The sequence below is a fragment of the Microcaecilia unicolor genome, chromosome 5 (assembly GCF_901765095.1).
Source record: "Microcaecilia unicolor chromosome 5, aMicUni1.1, whole genome shotgun sequence".
Taxonomy (NCBI): domain Eukaryota; kingdom Metazoa; phylum Chordata; class Amphibia; order Gymnophiona; family Siphonopidae; genus Microcaecilia; species Microcaecilia unicolor.
Window position 1 is genome coordinate 154,808,953 of NC_044035.1, and position 24,337 is coordinate 154,833,289.

General features: G+C 42.5%; 1 protein-coding gene across 9 annotated transcripts in view; it reads right to left on the reverse strand.

Annotated features, from left to right (window-relative positions):
- The window catches only part of SORBS1 (sorbin and SH3 domain containing 1), a 426,813-nt gene that overhangs the window by 132,863 nt on the left and 269,613 nt on the right, over positions 1 to 24,337 (reverse strand). For all 9 annotated transcript variants that reach the window (XM_030203463.1, XM_030203457.1, XM_030203461.1 and 6 more), the window contains one exon: positions 17,123 to 17,298. In XM_030203463.1, the coding sequence (XP_030059323.1) occupies positions 17,123 to 17,298 (176 nt within the window). The remainder of the gene's footprint in view (positions 1 to 17,122; positions 17,299 to 24,337) is intronic.

The window sequence follows — 24,337 nt, forward strand, 5'->3', positions numbered from 1 at the left end:
GGCAGGAAGACAAGGAAGCTGGATTTACTACACTGGGAAGATAACTTGTATAGATCACCAAGGCAGGGAAAGGAGCATTTAGGTCCACCCATTAAAGGCACCAAGTTTATAAATAGCTCAGTGAGCGCTGCGCCTTTTATAAAATCCATACAGAACCAAAAAAACATATATTTGACACAAACTTAAAGCCAATTGTATATATGAACATATTCCAAAAAAGTACACTATCACTAGGGGGTTTTCTAAGTAAGGCCATGTACCTCATTTCACAACTTATACATGGCGAACAGAGAGGGTAAACAGCATACATAGAAAGTGCACAAACAAAAAAAGCAACACTGGGCCTTCAAGACTGAGACAACAGGAGTATTTTATTGACAAGTGACCCTATACGGGCCATGTTTCGGCGTTAAACAACGCCTGCCTCAGGGGTCAGGGTCTGGATATAATTTGTTTAAAATTATATATGTGTCCAATGTCTCCGAAAGTAAACGGAGAAGATCTTTACAACCAAACTCGCCTGTTAGAATATACAATGGCGATGTAGAGTGAAGAACTCCTGTGTAAGCCTTTTCTTTAGCTAACACAAGAGTTCTTCACTCTACATCGCCGTTGTATAATCTGACAGGCGAGTTTGGATGTAAAGATCTTCTCCGTTTACTTTCGGAGACATTGGACACATATATAATTTTAAACAAATTATATGCAGACCCTGACCCCTGAGGCAGGCGTTGTTTAATGCCGAAACACGGCCCGTGTCGGGTCACTCGTCAATAAATACTCCTGTTGTCTCAGTCTTGAAGGCCCAGTGTTGCTTTTTTTGTTTGACAACTTATACATGTAAATGGAGCCATCATTTACATGTGAGGTGAGAACAACCCCACCCCCACAAAAAAAAGAACACTCTTCCAAATCACTGGTCCAAATGAGAAGTCGGAAGAAGCTGTGAATACTGACAGGTAAAAGGCACATCTCCTTGAAACCCCTGCATACTGCCTATGGTTAGAGTAGCAGACTTGAGAACCAGGAAGTCCGGCCCAAATCTTCATGCTGCTTTGTGTGATCTTGGCAAGTCACTTAAACCTCTACTGCCTCATATAGGGGCCTTTTTACCAAGCTGTGTAAGCATCTACGCGCGCCAAAATGGAGTTACCGCCCGGCTACCATGTGGCTCTTGCAGTAATTTCATTTTTGGCTCATATTTTCGGACACATGCCAAGTGGCATTTGACGCGTGTACATAAGTACATAAGTAATGCCACACTGGGAAAAGACCAAGGGTCCATCGAGCCCAGCATCCTGTCCACGACAGCGGCCAATCCAGGCCAAGGGCACCTGGCAAGCTTCCCAAACGTACAAACATTCTATACATGTTATTCCTGGAGGAAAGGAGAAACAGGGGTGATATGATACAGACGTTCAAATATCTGAAAGGTATTAATCTGCAAAAGAACCTTTTCCGGAGATGGGAAGGCGGTAGAACTAGAGGGCATGATATGAGATTGAAGCACTAACGCATGCTTACCATGCGGGAAAAATATACTACCATGGGGTGCACTCAGGCGTCCCATGGTAGTGTTGACATCTGTGCATGCTTCTCACACACTAAAAAATAATTTTTATTTTTTAGCGTTGGGGGGCATGTTTGGGGGCAGCCACACTGTCAGGTGCCTACCGATTACCACATGGTTAGCACATGAGCTCTTTCCACCTACTAAATAGATGTCGGTAACGCACTTATTGGGAAATTAGCACATGGTCATTAATTGAGGAAATGAAAAATCGGCCATTTTACAGCTACATTTAAAGTGGTTTCAGCCTGCGGGGAAACCCATGCGCTAGTTATAGCATAGGCCACCTTTTAGAACAGCTTAGTAAAAGGGCCCCTTAGATTGTGAGCCCTCTGGGAAACAAGGAAATAACCTAGAGTACCTGAATGTAACTCATCCTGAGCTACATCCAAATAAAGAAGTGTATATATATATATATATATATATATATATACAGTGCTTTTTTTGTGCCGGTACGCAACGGTACGGCGTACCGGCACCTTTTTTTGGCCGCCCCGCCCCCCCCCCCCCCCCCCCCCCGCAACACTCCGGGCGAGTCCTGCACTTAGTTTTTTTTTTTTTTTAAGACTCAGAACGTGCGAACGATGCAGCTGGCAGCGATTGAAAGAGGCTGTCTGGGCTGGCGTCTGCGTCGGAGCTTCCCTCACCCTCTGCGAGTCCCGCGAAACAGGAAGTTGTAACAACGAAGGCGGGACTCGCAGAGGGTGAGGGAAGCTCCGACGCAGACGCCAGCCCAGACAGCCTCTTTCAATCGCTGCCGTCTGCATTGTTCGCACGTTCTGAGTCTTTAAAAAAAAAACCTAAGTGCAGGACTCGCCCGGAGTGTCGCGGGGGGCGGGGGGGAAGGATTGGGGAGAGAAAGAGGGAAACCAACAGAGGGAAGGATTGGGGAGAGAGGGAAAGAGGGAAACCAACAGAGGGAAGGATTGGGGAGAGAGGGAAAGAGGGAAACCAACAGAGGGAAGGATTGGGGAGAGAGGGAAACCAACAGAGGGAAGGATTGGGGAGAGAGAGAGAAAGAGGGAAACCAACAGAGGGAAGGATTGGGGAGAGAGAGAAAGAGGGAAAACAACAGAGGAAAGGCTTGGGAAGAGAGGGAAAGAGGGAAACCAACAGAGGGAAGGATTGGGGAGAGAGAGAAAGAGGGAAACCAACAGAGGGAAGGATTGGGGAGAGAGGGAAAGAGGGAAACCAACAGAGGGAAGGATTGGGGAGAGAGGGAAACCAACAGAGGGAAGGATTGGGGAGAGAGAGAGAGGGGGAAACCAACAGAGGGAAGGATTGGGGAGAGAGAGAGAGAGAGAGGGAAACCAACAGAGGGAAGGATTGGGGAGAGAGAGAAAGAGGGAAACCAACAGAGGGAAGGATTGGGGAGAGAGGGAAAGAGGGAAACCAACAGAGGGAAGGATTGGGGAGAGAGGGAAACCAACAGAGGGAAGGATTGGGGAGAGAGAGAAAGAGGGAAACCAACAGAGGGAAGGATTGGGGAGAGAGAGAAAGAGGGAAACCAACAGAGGGAAGGATTGGGAAGAGAGGGAAAGAGGGAAACCAACAGAGGGAAGGATTGGGGAGAGAGAGAAAGAGGGAAACCAACAGAGGGAAGGATTGGGGAGAGAGGGGAAAAACAGATGGAAGGATTGGGGAGAGAGAGAAAGAGGGAAACCAACAGAGGGAAGGATTGGGGAGAGAGAGAAAGAGGGAATCCAACAGAGGGAAGGATTGGGGAGAGAGAGAAAGAGGGAAACCAACAGAGGGAAGGATTGGGGAGAGAGGGAAAGAGGGAAACCAACAGAGGGAAGGATTGGGGAGAGAGGGAAAGAGGGAAACCAACAGAGGGAAGGATTGGGGAGAGAGAGAAAGAGGGAAACCAACAGAGGGAAGGATTGGGGAGAGAGAGAAAGAGGGAATCCAACAGAGGGAAGGATTGGGGAGAGAGAGAAAGAGGGAATCCAACAGAGGGAAGGATTGGGGAGAGAGGGAAAGAGGGAAACCAACAGAGGGAAGGATTGGGGAGAGAGAGAAAGAGGGAAACCAACAGAGGGAAGGATTGGGGAGAGAGGGAAACCAACAGAGGGAAGGATGGGGAGAGAGAGGGAAAAACAGATGGAAGGATTGGGGAGAGAGGGGAAAAACAGATGGAAGGTTGGGGAGAGGGGAAAACAGGTGGAAGGATGGGGAGAGAGGGGAAAAACAGATGGAAGGATGGGGAGAGAGAGGGAAAACACAGATGGAAGGATTGGGGAGAGAGGGGAAAAACAGATGGAAGGATGGGAAGAGAGAGGGAAAACAGATGGAAGGATGAGGAGAGAGAGGGGGAAAAACAGATGGAAGGATGGGGAGAGAGAGGGGGAAAAACAGATGGAAGGATGGGGAGAGAGAGAGGGAAAATGGAAGGATGGGGAAAGAAAGAGGGAAGACGCTGGATGGAAGAATGCAGAAAGAAATAGGGGAGACACTGGAAGGATGGGGAGAGAAAGCAGAGCTGCTGGATGGAAAAGGGGAATAGAGAAAGACTGGAGAATAAGAGGTAGGGGCATGGGGAGAACAAGGGTGAGGAAAAGATGAAAAGCCACAGGTAGATGAAGGAAATTAAAGAATGGATAGTAAGAATGAATTAAATCTGGACAGAGAAAAAGCCTGAAAAATATTGAAGAAAGCAAAGAAAAAGGAGACAAAAATGACAAATGGCACAGAAGAGTTAAGCGAAAACAAAGGAAAGCAGAATCACAGACTGGGACCAATATGGAAAGAAAAACAGTCACTAGACAACAAAGGTAGAAAAAAATCATTTTATTTTCATTTTAGTGTTTGTAATATGTCCAATTTGAGAATTTACATTGGCTGTCTTATTTTGCACTGGGTATACTGGAGCTGTAAGAGCTTACAGAGATTATTTATCATGAAAAAAAATCACGTTATTTTTTTCTCCTATAGTACTATAATATTTTCAATGATTTCTGTTTATATGCGCCATGGCTGGTATAGGGGGTGTGGTTAATGTGGGTGTGGCTATCATAGGGGTGGAGCCATATGTGGTGACGCCGCCCATAATGAGTACCGGCACCTTTTTTTCTACAAAAAAAGCACTGTATATATATATATATATATATATATATATATATATATATATATATATATATATAAACACCTTGTCTAAATATACATATATTTGGATTTATGGGGATAATTTTATTCAGGCATTTTCATGCATGGTGGCCTTTTTCTGCGTGTACACATAAACGTATGCATGGTATCAAGAAGATGCACGTTTTTATGCAACCCATACGTAGGCATGCTCAAAGGTTGAGTCTGTGAGAACAAGGGCTGAGTCAAAATTTACACATTTTGTTTATAAAATACGCAGGTACAAGCACACTTTAAAAAAACATTTAAGCCCGTTTCCGATCAAGCTTAAATTTCCTTGGCTTCAATCTAGACACAATGTCTACTATTTTGCCTTAGTATTTTATAAAGACACATAGGTGTCTATGACCCTTATATTAAGATCATTTCTACAAGTAAATAGCAGTATATCAAAAAGTAGGAAAGTGTCAGTGGGATTTCAGAAAGAAATTATTTCAAAGGGGCTCGGTGGGGATGCTTTTTGGGCATACCATGGAGTGGGACAAAAATCTGCTTGTATATTTCCTATTTTACAAAGGGAATACATGTGTATGAGAAATTTCTCCATCAGGTTTTACAGAGGCACACAAACCAAAGAAGCAGAAACGCATAAATAAGACAGGGCTGAGTTCCCCTCAGCTCTGAAGAGGACCTGTGAGAAGATTCCAGAGACAGAGAGATTTTCATTGATAAAAAATTGCTGTGAAATTGTTTTTAAACATGGAGAGAGGTAGACTTAAAAATAAATAGGTAACCTCAGGTATTTTATTTTGTTACTCTTCTCACGTAGCAAAGGAGTTAAAGGAATAGTTTTTCTTAGCATATAAAGTCTCTGTTACATTTCTACAGGCTAGCATTTAAAGGGGATAACACAACAACAATCTAAATATCAGCACAGACTAGCATATAACTAGAAATCTTAGGGGACTTTACTTTACACATTCCCACTCCATTAGAAACTTAAGAAATCACCAACAGTAAGATGCAAGCAGCAGTCCAGCAGAGAGATGGGGGCTAAACAGTCTTTTGCTCTGAGTATCACATGTTTGATCATCACCGAGCTGGTGAAAGATCATATGTGTGTACTTAGTGTAAAGAGCTCCTAGCACTCGGAGAACGGGTCCAATCTCTGGAGGCTAGAATAGCAGACTTGGAGAAGCTAAGGCAGATTAGAGAGGTTTATAGAAGAGACCTACAGGGACACAGTAGCGAAATCCCACCTCCAGTCTGGCAACCTCTGTGATGCCATGGAGGAGAAAAGTATCCTGAAAAGAAAGCATCAATGTGGAGAGGAAGGAAGTGATCCTGTAGCCAGGACCTGCCCTCCAGAGGATGCAATAGCCTCTAGAACCAAGAATGTTTCGCAGGGCTTCTGCACAGGAGGGAAGGGTTAGGGCAGCAATTACAGTTGGAGATTCGATCATTACACATGTAGATATCTGGTTGGCTGGTGGATGTGAAAATCACTTGGTTAATTGACTGCCTGCTGTAAAAGTGGCTCACCTCACACGGCACCTAGATAAGATTTTATATAGTGCTGTGGAGGAGTCTGCTGTCTTAGTACATGTGGGTACCAATGACAAAGGAAAATGTTGGAGAGAGGTTCTGGAAACCAAATTTAGGCTCTTAGGTAGAAAGCTCAAATCCAGAACCTCCAGGGTAGCACTTTCAGAAGTGCTCCTTGTTTCACATGCATGACCCAAGCGACAGACAGAGCTCTGGAGTCTTAATGCGTTGATGAGGCGAGTAATAGCTATATAAACCTCTCCACTACCAGGCAAAATGTGAAATTATACAAAACCTGAAAAAATCCTAACTTATCATACTTGTAAGCAAACCCTACTACACAACAGTAGAATTGATTCTTATGATTCAAACAACGTGAATGTTACCTATGAACAGGTAGCACTACAACATTACAAAGGGCCCTAGATCACCAATACACCTAATACTAGTAAAACAGAACATCTCATCCTCTCACCCTTTAAGCTCTCCTGTCTCATTCCTTCCCTGGCCTCCTATTCTATCCTCTTTCACTCACTTCCTATTACTACACTTCTACCCTATGTACTCATCATCCTCTTCTATCTCTCTGAGAACTCCCATGGTCTCTCCCAGATGGTTCCACCATGTCAAACATGTCCCCTCCCTCTTCCTTCCTATACTCTTATAACCTAACATTTCCTTTCTCTTTCTCCACCCAAATGAAGAGCCCAGCATCTCCCTGTCCTGCCCACCCCTTCCTCTCTTCCACTTCTATGATCCAGCATCTCCCTGTCCCACCTCTCTCTCCTCTACCCCTATGGTCCAGCATTCCCTTTTCCCCCCTCCCTTCCACCTCTATGGTGCAGAAACTCCATGTCCCCCTTCTGCCCTTCCCACTTATGGCCCAGCAGCTTGATGCCCCCTCTCTCCACCTTCCTACCACCACCAAAAGTACAGCATCAATGTAAAGCAAGGCAGCAGATCAGAGGGGACAGTGGCCACAGCCAGGCAGAAGATGCAGCTGCACAAATCCAAATGACCTGCTCCTTCCTGGGTTGTGTAGGCGACAAACTGCGTGCCAGAAGTGAAAGACTGCAGTGCAGTTTACTGCCTACATAACCTGAGAAGAAGAATGGCATTGGGGTTTGTGTAGCTGCATCTCTCCCCCTTCAGTCCAGCATCTCTCTCTCATGCTCACTCTCTCCATCCCCATCGTCCTGACATTTTTTCCAGCTCTCATAGTCTGACATGTCAGAATGTAGGAGGTGGGGGGTGGGGGCTGGGGAGAGAGGGAGATGTTACCCTCCAACCCCTACCCCTATAGTCTGACATGTCCCTCTCCCCTCAGCCTCCACCTCCACAGTTTGACATGTACCCCTCTTCCCAGCCAGTAATATTTTCTTGAATTCTTCTGTATTTCTTGAACACCAACTCTTTTGCCCTTCTTTTTTCAGCCACTTGTTTGGAGAACTATTTGTGACCGGCTGAGCAAAAAGGTACCAAAAGTGGGGTTACAAATAACATAGATGAAAGCTATGAGAGTTTTGCGAGCAAAATTTTGATTTTTTAAGTTTTGTGTACTATAGAGTCAGTAGAATGGGACTATGCAAATTTTTTCACAACTTTTGATTTTTTTTCATATTCTACAGCCTAAAAACTGCAGGTATCTAAAGTGGGGTATGTGACAACTGGGGTTAATTACTTTTTTAACATAATTAAAATTAACGAAAAAAAATTTTAATGCAATTTTCTAAAGATGGAATCAGTCCATACCTGAGGCTGAAATTCTGCAGGATTATGCAGTTGATATCCCTCTATCTTGTGGTATAAATAAGTCACAAATCCCACTTTTGGTACCTTTTCGCTCAGAGGATCCCAAACTGGTTTCCTTTTTCTCTTGCACTGGTGTACTTTCCTTACATGAAGACCTACTCCCATATTTATAGGTGTTTCCAGCATGTACCATTGCCCTTCCATTTCTCCTATGCCTACCCATCCCATCAGCTCTTCAGGTCCTCTCCTAATTTTACTAAAGGCAGCATGTCTGAAACCAAGTACTTTAGAATTTTGGGTGTCTGTACTCTGATCTAGCTCTGGTATCAAACCACAGTGCATGCTGATCACTATTATCTAGGTGGGCACCTGCCCGTACATTTGTGAGCACCAGATCCAGCTTCACCCCCTTTCCTTGTGGATTCTTTCATCATTTGTATAAGCAGAGAACTTTGGCAGATATCCATGATCTCTCTGCATCTTTCTGATTCTGCAGATGGGATGTTTCAACCGCAAGCTGAACTATTTGGTTTACATAATAATGAGGTGTTTTGACATGCTTTGCACCTCATTATTATATTTCCCAAGATGATTTAAACTAATGTGTTATGGTAATATAATGTGTGATACTATCATTTTAATGGGTGTTATTCCCTTAACCAATGTTAATAACTACCCCCTTGCTCTCTTCTAGAAAATTCTGGAATTGCAAGTTCAATTAATTTACTGAATGAGTAAGAAAATAATTGGAAAGCAATTCAATGTTCTTTTGGTTTCTGACTTTTAGAGAGATATATCTATAAGTTGCTGTAGGCTAAATGGTTTAGAAAATCATCTTTACACAGACAAAATGAATACATAAGCATATTGTTTAAGAAATAAAAGGTTTAAAAGGAATATTTAGACATTGACCTCTAGCTTTTTAGGTTATTTCGATCACATGGGGATTTTTTTTTTTTAAAGAAACAGATTAACCACACCTTCCTTTACTAGACCATTCTTTCCCCCATCATAGTGGTAATTGCCTGTTTTGATCTAAAAGATGATCTAATTGAAAAGTACTAAGTCTCAACATTTCAAGTGATCTATCGATTTTAGCACAGTCATCCAAATTAAACCATTCTTTTATGCGAGCCATTTTCTGCCATATTGACATATCACTGTTTGCTTACTGAATCCATTAGTAATATCTAAGCTAAATTAATCCATGAAATTAAATGCAAAATACAATTAATACACAGAACTCAAAAACAGCAGGTCATATTGCCTAATAGTAAGATGAACCAGGTAGGGACCACGCTGGCTCCATTTCTGAAAATTCCAGGAGCAAAGCAGCAGGGAAGCTTACTCCCTCTTGCCTTCATCCTACTTTGGTCTCTTAATTCTCTTCTGAGGTGGCAAGTTGGGAAACCCTGCCTGGAGGGAGGGTTGGGGAAGTTGTTAGATTTACATACTCTTGTGGATGACTCTGAGGATGGTGGCAAGACAAGGGAAGTCAGATCATTAGAACTGATTCTGAAGGGTGGTGGGAGAGATGGGCTAATGGGCCTCTGTGTGTGGCTTGGGAGAAGGTATGAGGGAAGAGGGGGTTCAGTGAACTTTAAGAGTGATGAGGAAGGAAGAGGAACCAATAGGCATGCTGGCGCTTGTGGAGTAACTCAGGAGGGTGGTGGAGAATAGAGAGGAGCATCAGGTTATGCCGGCTCCTCCGTGTTTGTCACAGAGTAAACGGTCATAAGTTTGATTTTTTTTGTTGGTTGTTTTTTTTTACTTTAGACCAGACAGCATAGACTCTATTCTTTTTTAAGCTAACATTTCGTTTATATTATTGAGACCACATTACAGAGTAAAATTTATCACACAGGATTATTAAGGTTTTAACATGCATGTAAAAATGTTTACCAGTATGCATAACAAAACCTCTTAGTTCACTTTTTACTGCATAAGCCCTTTATTTTCCTCCTAGCCCTTCATTCAATCATTTGAAAACAAGGTTGTGTCAAATAGTTCAAACCTTAAGTCTGAAGTCAATTCAGAATTTCATATAATCCAGAGATTTTACCAGCTTTAAGCCCAAATCTTTAGAAGAACAAAGAAAAGAATTTCATTTGAAATGTAAATGGTTTTAAGGTTCTATTTACAGTAGGAGATCCTTCAGCTACCTTCCTTACTGGCATCATTCTGGCCACTCTCCTTACCTTTCAAGTCCCAAGTGGCAGGGGGGGAGACCAACTTCAAGGCTCTATAGGTGGATGCTTTGAGGAGAATTTTATAAAGCTTTTTTCCCATGGGTAAACCCTGTTTTACACAAGGAAAAAGGCTTTTATAAAACTGCATGAGCACATACGTTCATAAAAATACTCATTGTGACAAGGTGGCATGTACTTTTTCATGATCCAAGTGTAGCCATGCTCAGGGACATAGTTTGGGAGGAGTGTGGGCTAAGTCACGACTTACACACATAGTTTATAAAATATACACCTGTGTGTGAGTAACATATAAATGTATGAAGATGGATTTAAGCTGCTATTTCTGATGCATTTATGAGGCTAATTTATAAAACTATGTTTGTTATCTTTATAAAAGGCTCCTGTTGCATAAACCCCACTCAGTGGGTTGTTCTCAGATATCCAGCAGCACTTAAGTACACAGTGCCGGGTCAGGGCAGTCCATGGTAGAGAGCTGCACGGGGACAGAAATCTAACCCATCCCCACTAGAAAAATTCTGGTCACCTCTCTAATGCTCTCTCTGGGTTTGAGCCGCAACACTACAGGCAACGAAGGAACTTGGAGCACTCTGGTGCGCGTACATGGAAGACTGATCTCTGATTCGCTGGCACTGTGTGCTGAGAGGTCGCCACATGCATATGCCAGTAGGTCAGGTGACCTCTGATGCTTGTGCCTGTCAGAGCTAAGGCATGTTTAGTTGATTCCCCTATGTTTTATGTGAAAATATTTACCTTTGTTTTCATGTAAGGATTTTTGGTTAATTGAGTTTCAATGTACAACTGTTCTCCTTAATTGGATTTGTCCTCCACCTAGAACTTCAAGGTTAAGCAGACTATAAATACCAAAATTTAATTAAAATTAAATTCCCATGGATGGGATGCGACCATACCAGGCTTTAATCATTTTAGGAAGGATAGGGAGGGCCAAAGAGATGGAGGAGTGGCAATGTATGTGAAAAACAATATTGGAGCAGCTGAAATGCAGGGAACCTGGGGAAAGGAAGAAGCTATACGGATCGACCTGGAAAGAGAAGATGGCACCTGTATCCAAGTGTTATCTACAGACCTCCAGCACAAATGGAGAAGCTATATAAGGATCTGATAGAAGATATTCATAAGCTTGGTATGAAAGAGGAGACACTATTGTTGATTTTAACTTGCCTTATGTGGACTGGAACATCCCGTCGGCAGAAGTGCAAAGAAGCAGAGAGATTGTGGATGCCTGTCAAAATGCCTAGCTCAGACAAATTATGACGGAACCCATGAGGGAAGGGTTGATGCTGGATCTAGTGCTCACAAATGGAGAAAATGTTTCCAATGTCCTTGTGGGTGTCCACCTAGGTAATAGCGATCATCACACAATATGGTTTGATATAAGAGTAAAAGCAGAGTGCAGATGCACAAAACTCAAAGTACTGGATTTCAGACATACTGCTTTTGGTAAAATGGGAGAATATCTGAAGGAGGAGCTGATGGCATGGGTAGGCATAGGTCAAGTGGAAGCGCAGTTGTCCAAGCTGAAGGCTGCTATAAATATGACAACTGATCTTTATACAGGGAAAGTAAACAGAAGCAAGAGAAACAGGAAGCCTATATGGTTCTCCAAACAGGCTGAAAAAATAAAGGCAAAAGAGGCTTCATTCAAGAAATACAGAAGAACATAACAAGAGGATCACAGAAAAGATTACTGGATTAAACTCAAACAGGTGAAGAGGGAAATACGACTAGTGAAAGCGCAAGCAGAAGAAAAAGTGACAAAAGATGTAAAGAGAGGTGACAAGACCTTTTTCAGATATATTGGAGAAAGAAGGAAAGATAGGAATGAAATTTTAAGACTGAAGGATGCTGAGAATAGCTATGTGGAGAGTGATGAGGATAAAGTGAATGTGCTAAACAAATACTTCTCTTCAGTGTTTGGAGAAGGCCTGCAGTTGGCTGCCGAGGGAATATCTGGGAACGGAGTGGATATTGTGCCGTTCACAGAAAAAAAATCGTTTATAAACAGCTTGAGAATCTGAAAGTGGACAAAGCTATGGGGCAGGATAGAAAGCAACCCAGGATACTAAGGGAGCTCAGAAAAGTCCTGGAGGGACCTCTTAAGAATTTATTTAATAGATCTTTAGAGATGGGAGAGGCTCTGTCAGATTGGAGATGAGCTGATGTGGTCCCTCTTCACAAAAGTGGAGACAGGGAAGAAGTGGGGAAACTACAGGCCAGTAAGCTTCACATCGGTGGTAGGAAAAACAATGGAGCTGCTGCTGAAGAAAAGGATAGTTAACTTTCTAGAAGTCAATAAGTTATAGGATCCGAGGCAACATGGTTTTACCAAAGGAAAATCCTGTCAAATGAATCTGATTGACTTCTTTGACTGGATGACCAAAGAACTGGATGAAGGACATGCACTAGATGTAATCTACTTGGATTTCAGAAAAGCTTTTGATACGGTCCCTCACAAAAGACTCATGAATAAGCTAAGAGGGCTGAACTTAGGACCCAAAGTGGTGAACTGGATTGGAAACTGGTTGACTGACAGGTGACAGAGGTGGTGGTAAATTGAATCTGCTCAGAGGAAAGGAAGGTGAGTAGTGGAGTGCCTCAGAGGTCGGTGTTGGGGCCGATTATGTTTAATATATTTGTGACAGACCTTGTTGAAGGGTTAGAAGAAAACGTTTGCCTTTTTGTGGATGGCATGAAGATAACCAATACAGTCGATACCCTGGAAGGAGTAGAAACCATGAGAAGGGATCTCCAAACGTTAGAAGAATGGTCAAGGGTCTCACAGTTAAAATTTAATGCCAAGAAGTGCAGAGTGATGCACTTGGGGTTGCAGAAATCCAAAAGAGATGTACCAGATAGGAGGGGAGAGATCGGTAAGCTCGGCTCAGGAAAGGGATCTTCGGATGATGGTGTTCGAGGCTCTCAATATGATGAAATAATGCGACGAGGTGGTGGCAATGGCCAGAAGGATGCTAGGCTGCACAGAGAGGGGTATAACCAGCAGAAGAAAGGAGGTGTTGATGCCCCTGTACAAGTCATTAGCCAGGCCCCACTTGGAGTACTGTGTTCAGTTTTGGAGGCTGTATGTTGCTAAGGATGTAAAAAGACTTGAAGTGGTTAAACGAAAAGTGACAAAAATGATATGGGGTTTGTATAGCAAGACGTACGAGGAGAGACTTACTGACCTAAACATGTATACCTTGGAGGAAAGGAGAAACAGGGGGTGATATGATACAGTCAAATATTTGAAAGGTTTTAATCCGCAAACAAACATTTTCCAGAGACAGGAAGGCGGTACAACTAGACAACAAGAAATGAGATTGAAAGGGGGCACTCAGGAATAATGTCATAAAGTATTTTTTCACTGAGAGGGTAGTATGCCCTCCCGTGGGAGGTGGTAGAGATGCAAACAGTAAACAGATATCAAAAATGAATGGAACAAACACAAAGAAATCCCTTTTAAAAGGAATGGATCCAAAGAAGCTTAGCGGAGATTAGGTAGCAACACCAGTAATTGGGAAACAAAGCCAGTACCGGGTAGACTTCGACGGTCTGTGCCCTGATCATGGCTGAATAGACTTGGATGGGCTTGAGTGGAGCTTTTCAGGGGCTTCAACAACAACTTAAAACATTTTGGAACAAGGACAGTGCCGGGCAGACTTGTACGGTGTATGCCCTGAATCAAGATCAGGTATACATATGAAATATCACATACCATATGTAATGAGTTTATCTTGCTAGGCAGACTGGATGGACCGTACAGGTCTTTATCTGCTGTCATCTGGTATGTATGTATACATTACGATGTATAGCGTAAAGGGGTACCAATATGCCTAACGTTTAGGCACGATCACTTCCACCAACCACAGAACTGGTATAAGTGCAAGTTCCTACATGCAGCAGCAACCCGAAGAACTTGTATTATTCAGTAAGTTCTGTGTATAAGTAGGAGCCCTGCCTATGTCATGCTCCTGCTTTGCCCCCTGTTCACGCCCCTTGCACTTATGTGCTATGCAAGTTAAGCAGGTACTTTGCAAAACAGCACTTAGGAGGTATGCTGGCATAGAAGCATGCAAATGTTAAGCACCTAGTTTATAGAATTACCCCTTATGCACCTGCTTTTTGCACACGTGTTCCCCAGGACAGTTTTATGGGAGCCTACGAAAGCACATAAAACACCTTACTGTACATGCAAGTCCTGTACGAAACAACCTCCAACATGCATAAGATTATCCAGTCTAAGCACAGGAAATCCCAACGGTAGGGCTCCAGCAGAGTTTGGATTTAGGTATGTATTTTAAGATACAGTCTATAAAATAAATCGGGAAAGATATGGGCATCAAAGAGCAGGTATGAATGTGTGAATGTACTTTCTATGAGGTAATTTTATTTTGAGAAATCTTTAAAATTACAAAAGGAACAGCAAAACAAGTCCAACAATCAAAGAGAAACAATAAAAAGTCTTGGAACAGCAAGATAAACACGCTGATACAAAACACTAACAACTGTTTTTTTGAATTGATATTCTATGAGGTAATTTTCAAGGGAAAGTATGCTCAATCTCCCTTTGGAAAACAGGTACAGCTTATTCACATCCCTGCTGCACAAGTTAGACAGCTTGTTATAAAATTATTCTCCCTGTGTCCTCAGAGGTTGCTGAGATTCTTGAAACCCACTGACCCTTCTTGTGTTCCCCCTGCCTGTGACTGGCCTGTATGAAACATGAAGAGAAAAATGATCTGCTAAAAGTGATAAACACCAATTTTAAGCAGAAGTGTTTTTTTAAAGCTTCTCCTTCCCTAATGGATACATAGTGCTTACCATCTGTGCTCCCTCCTAGCATCCCAAAAATAATGAGGTCATGAAGAAAGTCCTGTCTTAATGCTGCTATTTTTCAGGGAGGAGTCAGGCTATGGCTGGAGGGAGTAAATTAATAATAAAACATCTGTATGTGCTCTTTTAGGTAAAGGAAGAATACTGACTGAACAGGCTAATTCAGTCCTTGTTTTGCCAGACAGGATGCACAGATTTTTAGTTCTTTTTTTTTTTAGGGAAATCTATGTTACAGCTTAAAAGTACAGCAAATCCATTTACACAATGAAAACAAACCAGAATTGAATCGCCTGAGTGGTCAACCTAGCATGAATTGGCAACCTTATAGGAAGGGCTATCAAAAGGGAACAGGGTCTGCCTATGGTGCCAGATATGGCTTGCTGGGGGAAGAGGGTACCAGAATCCTTGGCCATACTGACGCTAAAATGGCAGTAGAAACTACTAAAAGAGGTTCCAATTACAGTCCTGAAGACTGCTGTAAATGGAGTTTTAAGCCTATAAAAGCTGTCAGGTAATATTCAAAGACATTTACAGTTCACTTAATTTGATATACCGCTAATCATTAATACACTAGTAAAAAAGGCCTGTTTCCGAAACCAATGAAACGGGCGCTAGCATGTGGCTTTTTTTGTGTGTATATGTATGTGTCACAGAGTTATTTTGTGTGTGTGTGTGTGTGTGAGAGTGCAGTGTGTGTGCAGGTTGTTGATGTGTGTCTTTTTTTGTTTTTTGCTTGGGGGTTGGGGGATGTGCTGTGCTGTCCTTGGTCGCTGTTTGGTGCTGGCTGGGTCGCGGGTAATCCTTCCAGCTGGTCCGCAGCTTGTCCTGTTCACCCACGTCCCAGATGGTGACGGACACGTTGTTTTCCGGCTCCTCTGACTCCATGTCAAGCGATCCCAAATATAGTCTGTGCTATAGGCCCTCTGGCACTTTTCAGTACTGGCATTAGGCATTTAAAAATTTCTTCCCCCCCCCCCCCCCGGTCTATTTTTGCACATACCCATAGCAGGAATATTCTTCTCTCGTTCCAGCGGTGGTTCTGTGCTCTCCGTGCTGCACAGATAATGAGCCATTCTGCTTGGGAATGCTCCTCCCTTATTGTCACGTAATTTCCTCTGATTGGTCCATCTTACGTTGCCTAGTGTTGCCTGGGAACGGTGTTCTGATGGTCCTTTGTGTTTCAGAATGTTGAGGGTGTTTTTTCTGATTGGTCCGTCATGCGAGGGCGGGGCAGAGAGACATGGTCAGTGTTGTGGCTTCACCACAATGAATCCATGAACCCTTCAGGGAGTGACTGAGTGACTTCAGAACGTTGTCTTCAGAACGTTGAGGGTGAGTTTTATTATAGTAGATATCTAGGCAGTTTACAGGAGAAATCTGTTATCCAGATAAACAGATTAGCTGGAGCTGGCCACAGATATTCAGCAACACTATCCAGATAGTGCTGCTGAATATTCTTACAGGCCACCTCAGCAGTATCCAGATAGCATCAGGGTCATGGATTGGTGGGTGGAAAGAAGGTGGGGGTCGACGGGTATCCAGAAAGCAGCAATAGTCACAACATTATCCAAATAATTACCCAGATAAAGTTAGGACTGAAAAACTGCTGTCTTAATTCAGTTAGCTATATGGATAGCAGTTTGAATATTGCTCCTATCCTGATAGTAGTGACACATCACTCTATCAGACATTCAGCACTGCTTGGAGTGGAGGAGTAACCTAATGGTTAATGCAGTGGGCTGAGAACCAGGGGAACTGGGTTCAATTTCCACTGTGGCCCTGGGCATGTTACTTAACCCTCCACTACCCAAGGTCCAAAAAACTAAAGATTGTGAGTCCACTAGGGACAAAGTACCTACATATAATAAATGTAAACCTCCAATTGTATCACAGAAAGGTGGTGTATCAAATCTATGACCTTTTTATACAACTAGTAGCACTAAACATCCATGAATAATTGAAAACAAATGCCAGCTGTAGAGATTAAATACTGATCTGCATGTTTTCCAGCTGACCTCATTTCCTAGGGCAAATCCTATTATATAAGAGAGCAAACATATGTCTATAAAAGGAAATATCTGCTTGTTCTGAGATCTCAAAATTTATATCTTACCCTTAGTGGAATGCTCATGTCATCCACAGAGGCTCCAGCCTTGTACTGTGAGGCCCTAACAGGCCTCTTCCCAGCCTCCAAGCCCAGTAGCTCTGTCGTACTGTTGTCCTGACCGATGCTCTCCTGAGTAGATGTTGATTCCAGACTATGACCAAGAGATCTGTCAGCTATAGAATCTGAAATGAAACAGAACTGCTTATTTCTATTTCTCTGTCGGAGCTGAGAAGAGAAACATGGGGAAGATAGTTTTCAAAGGAATTTGCCAGGTTAACTAAGCAGTTACCCATATAAATTCCCTTGGTTGAAAGCTGTCCTCTTCCTCAGTGGCTATATCTAATGCTGACTTACACAAGGACAAAAGAGATAAAAGAGAGAGACACATTCAGCGATGCAGGAAGTTACACAGCGAGAAGCAAACCGTGTGTTGGAATTTCATTTTTGAAATCCTTGGGCACACTACACCACGTGTAATTTGGTCCTGCTGTGAAGCAGGTGCAAAGTCCCCCATGGGCCCAAAATTTCACAAGGAACCTTTGCGGGGCGTTTCCTTTTGAAAGACAATTTGCGGGTCCATTAAGTATAAATTACCTGTGTGCCTGAAAACTACCTGCAAGGTTTGAAAAATTACCCCATAGTCTCTTTAGCAATGCTACAGAATATTTAATTTGTAGACTTGCAGTGATGTGCATGCTAGCCATCAGTTTATAACACATACTTTAGCAAGTATTTGGCAAAATTAGAGCATACCTGCATTTAAATAACAAAGCTGCCTATGCAAATTAGGTTTTTAGTGGGCATGCACAATATAGCATAGCATGCTACACTCTATATATAGCATTTCATGCATAATAGCCAAGATCTAAAGTTTAAAACCTGCATTCCCTCCCTTCCACCTTATGTGCCTAGTTTGGTCATTGAAACAATGGTCCTGGGAAGGCCACTAAACACCAGAGTTCCTTTCACGACGCTGAAATCATGGACCCTAAATCCAGACACTAGGCGTCACCATTCAGAAATGACTTTGATTCCTTCCCCCTTAAGGGCTATGAACATTACTTCATTACAGCATCCCCAGCCACACCTGATCCATTGAGCAGAAGGCCAGACTGGATGGAGCAGACATAGCCCACAAAGCAAAAATGGGGATGAAGATGAAGCGAGCAACCACAACCCATTTGTCTAAACCTAATAGTGGATAAAACTATGAAAGTCTAATAAAGAAAAAAAAAAAAAATAATGCATCTTCAAATATGTAGATTACAGGATATCAGATTAAAGCACATGTTTTCACCTAGGGAAGCTCCTGTGAGGTAAAGATAAAGTGGTGGATCAGGCAGGTGTGATAGTGGTTAGAGCAGTGGGCTGAAAACCAGGACAGCAAGGGTTCATATTCCACCGACATTCCTTGTAATCTCGGGCCAGTATTGTTCAAAGTACTTAAGTAAAGTAAAAATAAATGTATATTTTAATACTTAAGTACAGCGAAGAGCATTACAAAACGTACTTAAGAGAAAGTAAAAAGGTTACTGCCTAATATAATACTTTTGGAGTAAAAAGTAAAAGTACTGCAACTACAATGAATACAACTATTGTTAACATTTTTATCTCAACAACTTTATTACCCTACAATTCAATCCATTTTGCTTTTAGTAAACTAAAGTTTTGAAAATGACTGTCACTCATGCGAGTGGGTTTATGAGCACAGCTGAAAAGGTTTTCAACCACTGCACCAGCAGAAAGTGGACTGTTCAGTCTGACAGAAAGTCCCTTGTCTTCCGATTGGGTCTGCCGGTTTTTAGTCAAGGGAATCTCTCAAACACTTGCCTTCCGTATAGCAAAGAATACTTCATCATCACTGTCATTATCATCTGCTGTCTAATTCATCACTTGGATCGTTACCTTTATCTTCATTATCGTCATGTTATCCAACTACAAAGGCGGCTTTCACAAACTTAGACTCATTGTCTGTTGTTGTTCTAACAATTTTTCACCCAATGGCAAACTCTGAATATCTTCGAGAACTGGTGCAAGAATGTCAAATGTGTGGAAACCCTTCAGTCTCAAGGCCAGACAAGCAGACTTCCTCTCTAAAGACTCTATGAATCCAAAGAACAGTCACCTCAATGTAAAATTTTCCATGAGATGACTAGCAGTCTGTTGTTGAAGAGACATGTCTGTTCACCAAGAATTGCTAAAAGCTTCAGCTTCATCTCCACTTTAAAGTAACTCAACTCATCACTGTTCTGTTTGGCTGGAGACCAGTAACCAATTCAATAAACACAGGCAACTCCACTGTTCTCATAGACTATATTCACTGAACAGCAAACTTTAAGAAGAGATGATCTATTGTTTATGTGACGAGGTTTGCAATAGCAAAATCTTGTTCCCGGTTTTGCTGTTTCGTTTATTGTGGAATCATCATTTACATCTCACTTAACAACATAAGAATAACCATACCGAGTCAGACCAATGACCATCTAGCCCAGTATCTTGCTTCCAATAGTGGCCAATCCAGGTGACAAGTACCTGGTAGAAACCCAAATAGTAGCAACATTCCCAGGATAAGCAGTGACTTCCTCCATGTTTATCTCAATTACAGACAATAGACTTTTCCTCCAGGAGCTTGTCCAGACTTTTTTTTTTTTTACTCAGATATGCTAACCGCTTTTACTTTGAACTGCAAGCATCCTATGTAACTGAGTAAAAGTAGTAAAAATTGGTAAAATTATTGCTTCAGTAAAAGTTAACATATGTTTCCTGTACTTCTTTACAAGTAAAAGTAACAAAACTTTTACTTAAGTACAGTAAATAGTTACATTTGCCTCTCCCCTTTTACAAAGCTTTACAAAGCTGCACTAGCGGCTGCTGTTGAAGTAATGCCAACAATGCCCATTTTACCCTCCATCGCCTCAACTACAAACTTAGGCCCAATGTTCAAAGGTTTGCAGTAGAGTTTCACTCTACCATCAACCTAGCACAGAAAAACTGTGGTGGCACACTCAAAGTAATAGGCATGCAAATTAAGGACGCATTAAATCTTGGCAGTAATTTGCTGCTCAGCGCTAACTTTTGAGCCTGAGCAGTAACTGGCTCAGGCACTGACAGTAAAGTTGACAAAAGCAAAAAAAAAAAAAAAACATGTCGCAGCAAGCCCCTCAAAATGCTCTGCCAGTCCAGTGCCCCCCTCCTCCCCGGCATGGCCAGGAGCCTCCATCAAATTACCTGGTGATCCAGTAGCCCCCCTCCCCTCCACATGCCCTTTAGGCCCTGACCAGTGTATATAAGGATACTCCACATAGGGTAGGGCAGCACAAATTTGAAGATGGTGGCCGAAGAAGCAGGAGCGAGTAGGCATCACTCCTGCTTCCAACAAAAGGTATGGAGGGGTGGGGGTGGGCCTTGGGTCTCCACTAGACCACCAGGGTACTAACTTGGGGGGGAGGAAGAGTTGGGCATGACCCAGCTGAAGGGGGAGGCACACTGGACCACCATGGTAATTTGTGGCTGGTGGAGGGATGGATGGAGGGGACCAAGGGACCACATACCACTTTTTAAGGTTTGGGGAAGGGGGGTCTGGTCCAAGGCTTTGGAGTGTGGTCTATTAGACCACCAGGCCATTGGGGAAGCCCATCTGAGCTAGAGTGATCAGGTTGAAGAGAGAGAAAGGGTGCCGCTAAACACCTCTTCTCTCAACCAACCCTTCTTATGCTGCCCTGGACCTGACAAAAAGTTTCTGCCACTAAATGCATCTGAGCATTTTAGGGGGGGGGGGGGCATTTCTGCGGGGTACTTAATGACCGCATTTAAATTCAGTTTGTGATAGCGGGTGCTAATGGGTTCAGCACCCTCACTAAAACCATTAGAACATTCTCCACATTAATGTGCACGCTAACGTGGTGCTAACTCCTTTTTAGTGTTGGCGTTAGTTTTCAGCATCGGCCCCTTAGACTGCAAGTCCTCTGGGAAAATACCTACTGAACGTGAATGTAAATTGCCTTAAGCCATTACTAAAAAGGTGCCACTTAAATAGACAAATAAATACATAACATCATCTGAAGTTCAATAAGGCTTTTGGCACTGTCTCACACAGAAGACTAGTAAACAAGCTGGATGATGGTATGGGCGTAGGCCAGAAAGCTGTAAACTGAATAAAGAACTGCTAGAGCAGCAGGATGTCGAGCCTGGCAGTAAACAAACGTGTATTCTTGTGAAAATTAGGTAACTAGCGGAATGCTCAGTAATGGGACCAGTTCTTTTTTATGTCTTTATTAGTGATGTTGTTGAGGAATTTGCGTGAAAAAAAACCTGCTCATCTGTAGTTGGTACAAAAATCTGTCACAGAATAGACACTTGAGAAGTAGGAAAAAAATGAAAGACTTGAAAAAAAATATAGTCAAAGGTTTGGAAAATAGAGCTTCAGTGCTAAATAGCATAAAATCATGTATTTAAGATGCTAAAATCTATTAGTCATACAACAATAAGGACAAGAATGGGGCCTCCTGGACGGTTTGATCTTCCAGTACAGTCTTTCGTTTCCCCAGGCTGACTGCAGATGATATCCAGGCAGAAATCACAAATCTTAGTTTGAATGTAATTTTGGAGTTTGAAATTAATAAAAAAAAAAACCAATTGGTCTAAATCTCAAACATTCACAATCATATTTTCCTGATTAACCAGGATGATGGTGTATCAAAGCTGTATAACTATATAAAGTAAATTAGTGGAGAGGGTGCACTCTGTGCTTCTGGTCTGGACTCAATGAGGCAGCTGCAAAATCAAGGCCTCTACTGCCAGCAGTTCACATATTGCTTCAAGTGAGGCAGGAGAATTAACATAAGATGTTATAAGTGGATGTCTCACTATAATGGCTGAATCTAAAAATTAAATTAAAGCAGATTCAGTAATGTGTAACATTACATAATTTGTGATTTCTTGCCTTCTTACCATACTCTTTGTTGCCTTATGAATAACTACTTTTGGTAGAAGCAGTTATCTCCATCTTGTGAAGGTAAATTAAGAAACTCTATACTCTATGCTCTTCTGCTGTGAAGTTTTGTATCATTAGGCTTCCGTAACTTTGGATGGTCCATTTGTAGTAAGCTGAGCTGCTCCACAGTTTGCACAAAATGGTCCATGCCTTTTGATTTGAGTGAGTAAAATCAAACGTTTTCAGTGACTGTCCATCACTGCAGATGACCTGCATTGAACTATTCCAAAGGGCTAGTCCAGGGGCAGCTATATCATTAGGCCATGTGAGGCAGCCCCTCAGGCAGCAAAACTTTGGAGTCTGGATACAAGGATAGAGGGAGTAGGGTGACAAAAGCCAAAATGATAGATGGAGGTAGAGTGAACAGAGATGCTGAACGGAAGGGGAAGAGAAAAGAAGACACTGGACAGAGGAGAAAGAAAGAGAAAGAGGAAGCAATGGATGGAGAAGAGGAGAGAAAAAGGAGATGGGAGAAGGAGGAGAGAGTGAGAAAGAGAGACAAAGACGAGAGTAAGCCCAGGACAGGGAATAATAGGATGGGGAACGGGAGAACTTGGGCAACAGAATGAGATGGAAAGCTGTAGATATATACAGTAAAAAGGAAAACGTATTCTTACTAACTTTCTTTCCTTTTGACCAACCAGATCAGTCCAGATCCTGTGGGTTATATCCATCAACCAGCAGATGAAGAAAGAGACTAAAACCATACGGCTCTGCCCTATAAGGGCAACATGCAGCCTTAGGTGTTCAGTATTTCAAATGAAAAAGCAGTGGAGATTAGGTGATTTGCTTTCCTCCAGACTGAATAAAATACTTTCAATGACATTTAACTTTGAAAACAGAAGATCTTTATTCCTTAAAACTGCCTTGAAATTAAATTATCAACACAATTCTATACAGATGTACTGGGGGAGCCTCAGGTCAGGTCTGGTAGGACTAAGCAGGGGTGCTCAATGTCGATCCTTGAGGGCTGCAATCCAGTTGGGGTTTTCAGGATTTCCCCAATAAATATGTATAAGAATCTATCTGCATGCATTGCCTCCATGTATGCAAATAGATGTCATACATATTCATTGGAAATCCCGAAAACCTGGCTGGAATGTGGCCCTCGAGGACAGATATTGAGTACTCCTAAAGAAAGAAAATTAGAAGGTAAGAATATTTTTTCTTCCTAGGTGTCCTTACTAGACCAATCCAGAACCTGTGGGATGTAGCAATGCAATCCTTAAGAAGAGCGGGGAAGCTGATAACGCCCCTTTGAGAACATCAGTCCTAAATTAAGCTTCCACTCATGAAGAAAAATCAATTCTATAATGTTTTGCAAACGTATGAAGTGAGGACCAAGTTGCTGCTTTACAATATCTAATGGAGTCACCATTCTTGGCTCTGTCCAAGAGGCTACTGCTAAACTTCTAGTAGAATATGCTCTAACACTGGAAGAGGTTCACTTCCTTGAGCCATCAGCTACAGTAGGCTTAGAGGCTCTTTCACCTTGTTTTTGGACCCCCAAATAGAATGATCAGTCAGACTTTCTAAAATCATCCGTCACCTCTAGATATAAGAAAAAGTTGTACAGCCAGATACCCAATTTGGGTAAGCCTGAGCCCAAAGTAGGTGGCACAACATTTTTTTTCTTTCACTGCTCCCCTCTGATGCCTCCCTATTCAAAATATAACAGTAGTTGGTGAGGATCCCAGGCCCCACCAACTGAAGATCTCCTCCAAAGGCTACCAGAACACTCTTTTGCCAAGCTTTGTAGTCAGCAGCTCATCCTTGAAGCCTCTGACATTGGCCCCAGCCACTACACATGCTCAGTATCAGTACATCTGTGTGTGTGTGTGAGGGGAGAAGGGGGTAATAATGTGATCAAATTAGGAAGGGGGACAAATGGAAGATGGCTTTTAACACTGGGGACATACTATGAACACTGGTCATGCCCTTCAGACTATGTAATGCCCTTGCCATTTGCAAGATTTCATCAATGATGTCTTCATAGATATTTTAGACAGATATGCTGTTGTATATGACATTCTTGTCTTCTTCTCCACTCTTCATTTTCACAGACTGAATGTCAAAAATGTTACTACAACGCTTACGAGACAACTACCTGTGCAAAGCTTGAGGATTACCAGTCTGAGGTGACTAAGCTATTTCATGTTTGCGTTCTTTCAGTAACCCTGGGGTGTATGCCATCCGATACAAGGTGAGTTATCACTTGTCCAATTTGG